General features: G+C 48.4%; 1 protein-coding gene across 1 annotated transcript; it reads right to left on the bottom strand.

The window, feature by feature from the left end:
* Nucleotides 1-4,866: 4,866 nt before the first annotated feature.
* SPACA9 (sperm acrosome associated 9) lies at nucleotides 4,867-9,220 on the bottom strand. Its single transcript, XM_035896560.1, has 3 exons — nucleotides 9,071-9,220; nucleotides 5,862-6,064; nucleotides 4,867-5,251 (listed from the first exon to the last, which is right to left on the bottom strand). The coding sequence occupies exons 1-3, from the start codon at nucleotides 9,212-9,214 to the stop codon at nucleotides 4,867-4,869; spliced, it is 732 nt and encodes a 243-aa protein (XP_035752453.1). The 5' UTR covers nucleotides 9,215-9,220.
* Between the last annotated feature and the right edge of the window lie 427 nt (nucleotides 9,221-9,647).

Here is a 9,647-nt window from a genome sequence, read left to right as displayed (position 1 = left end):
GTCAGAAGCTCATTTTTCTGCATGGAGCCAAAGCCTTTATTCCTTTTATGAAAAACAAACTCGATGACGACAATGTGCTGGTATAATCCATACCTTCACTGCAAACAGTTCGCTACTGCAAATCGCGTGGTAGCGTTCTGTGTGGCGTTGTTCACGTAGTCTGGAGCCTATGTGGTGACAACTGAGCTGAAAATCCCGAAGGCTGCTGCTTGCAAAGCTGGGCGCGCCGTCAGAAGCTGCCTGGCTCCCCCTGGCCTCTCTGCTTGCTTTTCTGTTTGTGCCCCGCTCAGAGTCGCTCTGCGCACAGGAGTTCAGCTCCCCAGGCCAGGGGGCACTTTGGGGCTGGTAAGATTAACCTGGCAGGTTAAGGTGCTTTTCTTGGTTTGTTTATTCTTTTTTTCCAGGCTGACGCTTCCTTACTGCTGGTTTTTTGGGCTTTTTTTTTCTGAAGTAAATGAATGTTTGAAAGGTTGCTCAAAGCAGTTTAGAAATTCACACATGTTCCAGTTAAGGACTGAGTACAATTCTTAAATTTGAATGCCACATGCAAAGGGGTGGCACGAGTGACGTACGGGCTGCTGGCGAGCGCCTTGGCTGAGTCACGGAGTTTATGGAGACTTCCACATAAAGTTTACCATAAACATTAATTTGGGGTTAGGGGATGCAGAAAGTTGTCTTTGGGCCTTCTGCACTGGGATGAATGCTACAGCATGGGGTGAGCGAAATGAAAACAAAGCAGAAAGTGAATTTGACTTATTTTACGTTATTTTAAATCCATTTTGCATATCCCTTAACGAGCTTACATTGAAGAGCTGCCCGTGCCAGCATAAAAACTTAGTAGACGAATATTGTGTACCTAGTAGGGTACAAAAAGAGAACAATCAAGTACCTTCCTTCCTCACTAATGCTGGGTGGGTAGTTGGTAGTTTGTAACCCACCTGTAAGTAATACACAGGCAGGAGATGTTAGGGAAGGAAATACTTTAAATTCAGGAAATGAAATTATCTTTGCTGATTGATCTTGATTGATCGGAACAGCTCTGCTGCTGGTGCAGTGGTGGATTTTAAAAGTAAGTGGTTACAAAATAGCTTGAAAAATCAGCACGAGTTATTTTCTTCATACATTCATAGCCGCAAGAGCTTTGCACGTAAAGCCTTGCTACTGTTCACATTGGCCTTACTTTTTGGACAAAACTTTATTCTGAATCATTTTGACGGGTGCTCTTCATGATTTCGGTGTCCACCAGCTTTTTTTCTGCACTCCACGCGCTCCCCTCCAGCTTTGCGTGCTCTCCGTGCCCGCCCAAGGCCGTGTGTGGTTTCTGCAAAGCGGCTTCTGTGCTTTCCGCTGCCTGCAAGCTCGGGTCAAACCGGGGCGTTGGGAACTGCGGGAAACCGAGTGCCCCCCGCGCCCCCCGGCTGCGAGTGCAGCGGGGAGGGGGCGACCCCGTGCCGGGGCGGTCCCGCCTGGCCCGGCCGTGGCCGAGGGCGCTTGGCCGGTACCGAGCCGTAAAAGGCCCCGTTCGGTGGGGGTCGGGGGCGCAGTCGGCTCGTCGGAACTTCCGAAAATTCGATTTAAAGCGCCCTCGCCCGCTGGGTGCTCGGGGGGGTGGGGAGGGGGCCGGCGGTGGCCACGCCGCGCTCCCGGGCGCGGCCACTAGAGGCCCCACCAAGCTCGCCACTCGCTCCGCGTCGGCTTTAACGACAGGTTTTGGGATGCCGAATTTCCTCTCTCCCTAGAATCGCAGCCTCTTGTCCCTTAGGAGCCCACCGCCAGCCCTGGCCCCTCTCGACCCTTAGGAGCCCACCACCATCCCTGGCCCCTCTCGACCCTTAGGAGCCCACCACCATCCCTGGCCCCTCTCGACCCTTGTCCCTTAGCAGTCACCGCCACCCCTGGCCCCTCTCATCCCTTAGGAGCCCACCGCCACCCCTGGCCCCTCTCGTCCCTTAGGAGCCCACCGCCACCCCTGGCCCCTCTTGTCCCTTAGCAGTCACCGCCACCCCTGCCCCATCTTGTCCCTTAGGAGCCCACTGCCACCCCTAACACCGGATCATAACTTCTTGGGGTCTGAGCTGTGCCCTGTCTGCTGGAACCAGATGTTTCACAGACAGAATATTTTGGCCTGGTTACTGGTTGACAAAAGCCTGGTTTGACCCTCAGCTGAATCAAGGGGAGCACAGGGGTGACTTACAGCCCGCGGGTGCCAGGGTTCTGTTCAGATAATCTCCTGTATCTCTATTTCAGTCTTTTTGAACAAAACAGCAGCATTTATTTCCTGGACTGACAGATCTCTAGGTAAGTTGCTGTGGTGCCCTGCTTGGTTTCTCGGTGTGTATCTTGGAATTTTATGCTCACAGAGGCTAAAGTAAAACTTTATTGCACTTCTGTGTTTGGCATTTACATCCTGTTTATGTAAATTCTTCAAACAGCTTGATTTGTAGTAGAGAAAAACAATTCTTGCTGTATCTTTTTGTCTTTTGAAGTGTCCATCCTCTCTGGAAGAGGAGAACTTGTATGGAAATTAAGTAATTTGTCTAGATGTTTTTGTGAGACTTAACTTCACAGTCTTCCAACGGATTCTGGTCATGTCATTACCAAACCTCAGGCTGCAAGTTCTATGCACTCATTTTTCTGCTGGTGTCTTCAAATTTTGGTTGTGTAAGGCTGATTGAAGGGATAGGGCTAGGGTGGAAATTATTACTAAGGTTTGGGAATTGCGTTTCTCGTGTGTATCGTGACCTTCGTCAAGGACGGATGGACAACTGCCTTGGTGTTTTGAACAGCAGGCGGTGGGTGGTAGACAGGTTTGATAGGACTGTTCTGACAAGCGGTTTGTGCTGTGCTGTACCGGGGAAGCTGAAAGTGAACTATAAAGCAGAGAATAATTTTGGTCTTATCAGAGCCTGCGTATTCAAATTTAAACAATACAGCAGGGTGAGGAAGGCTGGAAACAAGATCTGGGAATAGTGTCTCTTGTGTCCCCAATGCTAGTCATCTTTTGGTCCACATAGCATGTACTTGTTCTGAAAAACTTTCCAAGACCACGGCCGTTGTCGGACACTTGTCTTTGCAACATGGAACACAATAGGGCAGCTGTGAGCAACCTTGATTTTCCTGCCTGAAGCTGCCTCTGCAACAGGGCTCTCAAATGGAGCCTGAGAGGGTGGTGGTCACATTTAGCTGGCTGTGTCCCCAGTAGTGCCGAGGAGTCTCTGTGTGACCCTGGCAAGCTTCGTTACCATTTTGAGTTCACCCAGATTCAATTCAGTTGGATTGTGATCTCTCCTAAAAATAGGCTTCTGCTCCAGGGTGGACAGATGTATTGCATTGCAGCACAGGGGGGTAGGGGAAAGGAAAAAAATGCAAAAGAAGGTGGGGTTATGTGAGGAATACAAATGCTGCTGAAAATACTTTCCATTTTATCTGAGCTACCATTCCTTCCCATGCTCCTTCCTCTGTATTAGTTCTCCTTTTTTAGCTGCTTGTTTCCAAAATCTGGTCATCTTAAGGCAAAAGCTTTCTCACAATTTCAGCAAACTGAGCCAGATGTGCAAGGGGAAAATGTTTATTCAGGAGTGTCTTCCAGCAGGAAGCAAAGAACAGGAGCTAATTTGCCTGTGGGAGGGGAAAAGAGCAGTCAGATACAGGGATGACACCGCATTATTGAGATCTTAAGTTTGTAGTTAACAGTGCTTGAATAAAAGCACCGCCAAAAATGCACATCAGCTCCAGGGAACGGGAAGAGCCTGGGACTCTGCTGACCCTCCCTAAGCAGGCTGGAAAGAAAGCTGTTTTCAGCACTGGTATAAAGTCACTGTGCTGGAATTGGGAAGTGCTGGTATAAAAGCAGCATCAGACGGTTTCAAATGCCTTGCAGTTTTAATGAACTTGTAAATCCTTCAAAGCTAGGCAAGCCAGATTCCCATCTCGAAAAAGGGAAAACACAGAGATTTCAACTTGCAATTTGAAAGGGAATGATCTGAAAATGGCCACAGCTTTCTCACTCTCTCTGCTCCCACCAGATTCCCGCTGAATCACGTCGACTGGAAATGACTTTGTTAGCTTTGCAGATCTCTGGGGAGGACAGGGGTATTTTGTTCAAGTTTGGGTGTTGTCAGTACACCAGAGTGCAAAATGAAGTTTGTCCTCCTTTACATCTCTAGTTCTGACAGCAAAGGAGTCAAACAGGTGTAAGGGAAGGTGTTCTGAGTGGTGGCTACTGGCAACGGTGCAAGAACCTGTAAGGATGCAGCAGAGCACAGTTGGTGCAGCTAAAGTGCTCTGACCTTTCCTGTAGCCAGCAGCAGGGAAGGGAGACATCATTAGTGTCCTGTAGGCTTTGATTCTCTGGTCCTAATAACCAGGCAATTTCAAAGGGGTGAGGGAACTTTAGGGACAAGTCTAAATCTCAAATGCACGTCTAAATCCATAATGAGAGGCGTTTGCTGCTCTGCATCACACCCTTCAGACATGCAGGTTCTTCGCACCTCCAGCTTCGGCGACTGAGTGGGTGATGCTCAGAAAGAAGTCTGAGAATGTAAAATCCCATTTCAAGTAGCTCGCCCAAGATTCATATCTGAGCGATTAGAACCTGCTTACTCCTGACTATTCCCTGCTCTCACCTCAGTGCTGGTCCAAGAGACCCACTGCAGGGCTACAGCTACTTCTGTTGGGATACGACTTTAAGGAGGAGAGTGGAAACATCAGCAAGGGGGAGAGTACGTATCTGTCCAAGGCTGGCTGACAGGGCCAACTCTTCAGAAAGTGGACTCAGACAGGAAGGCTCTCTAGCATTCATTTTACTGTCTTTAATCAGCCACCTGATTAAAGGTGGTAAGCAGAAGATGCGTGAACTTTGATCCTTTAAAAGGCGTGTCTACCTGGTGGTTTCCAGGGACGTTTAAGTTTCCCACTGTGATTTTCTGTGTTATTTAGGTTCTTCTTCCAGACATGCTTACGCCCCTGCACTTGTACATTATCTTTGTTACTAGTTGAGGTCTGAGCTTCAAGGTGCACAGCAGGTGGTGTTTGGGAAATGGCTGCCCTAGCTGGTGCGTTCTGAGGTGCCCTCTTCTCAGAGGTGGCACTCCCACCACTCACGTTATACAGCACCTGCCATGGCAGCTTCTCAGCATGGGTTACCCACTCCTTCATGCAGTCTAGAACGACGGGGATGAGGCTCACCACACCTCCATAATGATTCTTTGCTTCATCGCAGCTCAGGTGATTCACAACATCATGGGGGTATCTGTGGGACAGAAGGAAACAATTGGCAGCGTAGTCCCAGCAACGCAGCCCTGGTGAGCTCGCAGCGTCAACCTGAGACCCCCTGGGAAGAGCAGAAATGCACAGCCAGCCATTTCCCCAAAACCAAGGGGCACGGATAGAACTGCATCTTGAGAAATGAGTCCTGCCAAACACCCCATCCTGGCTGTTGGGCTAGATCTGAAAGAGTTCCAGAGCATGTACAGACACTTGCCCCACAGAAATTAGCTACCTGCAGAGCAGGAATAGGAGGAAGGAGGAGGTAAACTGCCTGAGCATTGCAAACTGCCTGAGCATTGCAAACTGCCTGAGCATTGCTTGCGACTGCAGGGTACTAACCTGCCTGTCTATGCCCTTCCATGCACCAGTAAAGAGAATGAATAAACAAATAAACCCCCTTTTTGTGACTGGAGGCTGGCAATGTTTTCCCAGCAGCTGGAATAGCAAACTGGGTAGCACCTTGTACCCTCACTAAAGCCAGAAAGATGCTGTAACAGAATTGATGGAGAAATCAAGTGGGAAAATGCATTCTTGTGACAGTCCCCCGGCACTGAGAATGGCCTCAAAAAATCTAAGCTGATGGAGAGACCTACTTAGCTCGGATGGTGCTCAGATCGTTGCTGTGGCTAAGGAGCAGCTTGCATCTCTCCAAAATGGCATTGGTTATGTTGTTACCAGGATGCATGATTTCCAGCTTGTGGCAGAGCTTGCTTAGATCACTGCAGATGTTTAGGAACATGTTGAGGATACGCCTGTCTGTGGAATTGTTACAGTGATGGTCCATGTAGGACTGTACCTGTAGAGTGCAACACGGGGAAAGACAAGAGTCATGCATGTCAAATTACATGTAACTTGTGCTGCAAAGTTGCTTAGGTTGGTGACAAGAAGCTGCTTTCTCTTGTGACTCCGCAGGCGTGAGCCACTATGGAAACTGCAATACGGCGGCAGGCAGTAAGATTTCTAGAGCATGCCTGAGATGTTTGCATGTCATTCATCATGACTGAAGAAGGCTGGGGTAACGAATTTGCTCGTCAGCACGCCAGTGAGCCTTCCTCCCTCTTTGAGGAAGTGTAGGAGTACCGCAGCCAAAACCCCAGCTCTGCTGCGAGCACTGCAGGAACGGGCTGAGTGTGAGGGGAGTTTTCTGTCTGCTCTGAGCAGGGCACCCTCTGCCACTGCCACGGCTGCCTAGGCAGGGTGGGATAGGAGGGGAGGGCAGCGACCAAACTGGGACTGGTTTGGAGTAACAGTCGGGACGTGTTTGCACACGCATGCATTCTTCATGGGTCTCTATTTGGCACTGCTAGATGTGACTGCAAACTAAACCCATTTAATCTAAATTGTCCTTACTAACCTGTTATATCAATGATATTCTCTCTTTGCCTTGAGCATTTTTGTTACTCAGAATGAATGGCATTGCATGACAAAACATTATGCCAAGAGATTAAGTATCTTCTCCAAAGAAATTACAGGTACTTCAGACATGAGTGGTCAGAACATAAAACACTGAGCAGCTGGTTGGCAGTCATAGCTGGACTCTAACATCTTCAGTGCTTTCTGTAAGATTTCAAGACAAGAATGAAGTAGCTGTTCCAACATCAGTACGGTTCCTGCATACAGAAAAGCCATGCTATGTGCTTGGGCAAATTCTCAGCAGGTTTGTAAGAAAAATAAAAAATCCCCCTAAGGGTCCATTTCCACTACAGTTTCCTCCTTCCACACTGTTTGCTGCGCGTTGCGTCCTTGTGAATGGCAGGATTTTTTATTGCTGCTGTGGAGCAGAAATAGTCCTAAAGAGAATAGCGTTTTAGCCGGGATGCTCACCGATGGGATAACAAGACTTCTTTTTGTCCACAACAACATGGAGTTAATGCACCTGAGTAACCAGGACAGGGCCCAGGACTACAGGAACAAGGGCTTGCAAGGGCTGCCCAGCTCTGCTTTAGCCCACTGCTGAAGAGCAGTTGAGCTGCAGCCAGGGGAGCTGACGGACAGCCCCTACGCCAGGCCAATGTCACGACCACAGCCAGGCTCTGCGGCGCAGGGGCTCACTGGGCGATTTGAATCTCTGGCTGAAGCAATGAGTGAGGAGTTTGTCTCCCAAAACCACCTGTGATTTGCCTTTATACCCTACTCCGCAGAGGGGTCTTTAAGGAGATGTTGCCCTTACCTGACCGTGGTGTGCTCTTTGACCTTTCCACTTGACTATGCTCACCTCTTTTCTCATCACTCAACACTAAAAATGCTACCACATACATATTTTTTTTTTTAGAAATGCAGCCACGTTCAAGTGCAATGTAATTTTTTTTTCTGTGGTGTTTATGTTTACATGCAAAAAAAAGCTGGCAATCGAATCAGCTGTCCATCACTCAACACTAAAAATGCTACCACATACATCTTTTTTTTTAGAAATGGAGCCACGTTCAAGCGCAATGTAATTTTTTTTCTGTGGTGTCTATGTTTACATGCAAAAAAAAGCTGGCAGTTGAATCAGCTGTAGGCTGAGACCACATATACCTCGGCATTTGTTGCTTTTATTCTAGTGCTCTCCCATGCAAAATCAGAAATAGGGTTGGGCTGATTCAGGAGAATGGTAGTGAAATAAAGTGGATGTCTGGTTTTGTCCTCAGTGAACTTTCTGCACAACCTGTCAGCAGTACATGCTGCACCAGTTGCTCCCTGTTCTCCCCAGTAACTTGCTCCCTTTCTGGTCCTCCCGCTGGGGGTAATGCGGTTGTATGCTCAGGGCTGTCCGTACAATATGGTTTGCCACCACTAAGTTCACACATTACTGTATCACAGATGATGCCGTGGGTCAATGTAATTGCTGAAGTCGTTACTGATGAGGTTTCACCCCCCACAACAAGCAGGACTTCCACCTCTGCCAAGAAGCAGGGTCCAAGCTTGCTCAGTACCACTGAAATATTGGCACTGTTAAAAACAGCATAATGTTATACTAAATCGCAGTGCCTAGTTTTGGAAAAAATGGTTCAGCATAATATCTGTTGCGATCCTCTTCAATGTCACGAGTAAAGCCCTTATATTCGAGGGAGCCAGCCCTTAGAAAAGACAACCAGCTCACTTCTGTGCCCTAATCCTAGTAACAGCTTGGCTTTCACGCTGGCTTTGGTATCCACCTGGGTTTTGTGCTTGGGTTCTGCTGCTGACTTACATCCACAGTTCTAATTTTATTTAGATTTTTCTTCCCTCTCTGTCTGCAGGTGGTCTAAGTTCTTCGAACTACTTAAAACATCCCATGTTATAAAAATTCCAAGACAATTCACTTACCAGCCCAGAAAATCCCTAGCCCACTTGGGACTTTCAGCCCTCAGTCCATCATCCTACCTCTGTAACACAGCCATTATTTTTAATAAGCACTATAGAAAGATACAGCAGCTCCAATACCAGGGGGAAGAGGCAAGCATGCTGGTTACTACAAGTTAAGGATTACAGATTCCATGTGTGGCTGGGGAAGGAGGGTTGGTTTGATTGTTTTCTTGTACCCTGTATTTCTGGCTATGCCTCAGCAGCAAAATGACAGCGTTAAACTAAATCATAAAGTGATGCTCAGCAATAAAATTCCTTCTCTGTAAATGGGAAGGCCTAAAATAGGTATTTCTCTCCCCTACTTAATCTTTCGCTGCTGGTTTGCAGAGTTATACACAAATGTTACTGGAGAGTTTTTGTGCATCTTCCCTTAGTAAAAACATTTATTCATCCCTGAACTAGACCGACGTGCGCGACAGCGCTGTGCTGGTCCCTGCCCTCATCAGCAGAGAACTTTGTGCCGAGTGCTTTGTACCTGGCTGATGCTTGCCACAGGTCTGATCATGTCATGTGCATTCTCTCGGGTGTGCTGCAGTGCTCCGATAAACGTAAACTGCTGCTGCAGGAAGAGCTTGTAGTTCTGCTCTATGTTTCTTAGAGCCTCCTTTACCTCATTCATGTTTTCCCCCACCTGGATTTTGGGAGAGAAGGAGAGAAAGGGAGCTACTTTTGAGAAACAACACAGTTCTAGCTATATAACTCCATTTTCTGCCTGAGTCGGAACTGTGTAGGTTAGTGGGAAACTTTAAAAAAGAAAAGAAGAAAAGAGAAGCTGGGTCACAGCAAGGCTCTGCCGTCCCAGAGCCCCAAACCATAAGTCAATGAGTAAGGAACGATGCTGCAAAAGGAGCCCGAGAACCCAGAGGGGCCCGCGGACATCAGGTGCCAGAAACCCTGGCAGGGCTGTTGTAAACATCGTGCGGCCACGCGACAGGGCCGGAGGGCGCGATGCCTTCTCTCATCCAGCGTCAAACCATGGCCCAGGTGGCTGAACTCCCCCGGTAACCGAGGCCAGCCCGGCCGGCACCGCGCCGCGGCGGAGCCGGGGGGGC

Source organism: Egretta garzetta, unplaced genomic scaffold, assembly GCF_000687185.1.
Source record: "Egretta garzetta isolate BGI_Z169 unplaced genomic scaffold, ASM68718v1 scaffold946, whole genome shotgun sequence".
NCBI classification, from domain to species: domain Eukaryota; kingdom Metazoa; phylum Chordata; class Aves; order Pelecaniformes; family Ardeidae; genus Egretta; species Egretta garzetta.
The sequence above is the reverse complement of the archived record's forward strand: the minus strand, read 5'-3'. Positions and strand labels throughout refer to the sequence as shown.

Bases quoted from the DNA above. Each gene is read 5' to 3' on its own strand.
- SPACA9 (XM_035896560.1), bottom strand. From the start codon at position 9,214: ATGAATGAGGTAAAGGAGGCTCTAAGAAACATAGAGCAGAACTACAAG. The intron at 6,065-9,070 runs GTACAAAGCACT...TGCACTCTACAG, and splicing joins CTGTGGCAAGCATCAGCCAG to GTACAGTCCTACATGGACCA. The intron at 5,252-5,861 runs GTAGGTCTCTCC...TCTGTCCCACAG, and splicing joins CTGAGCACCATCCGAGCTAA to ATACCCCCATGATGTTGTGA.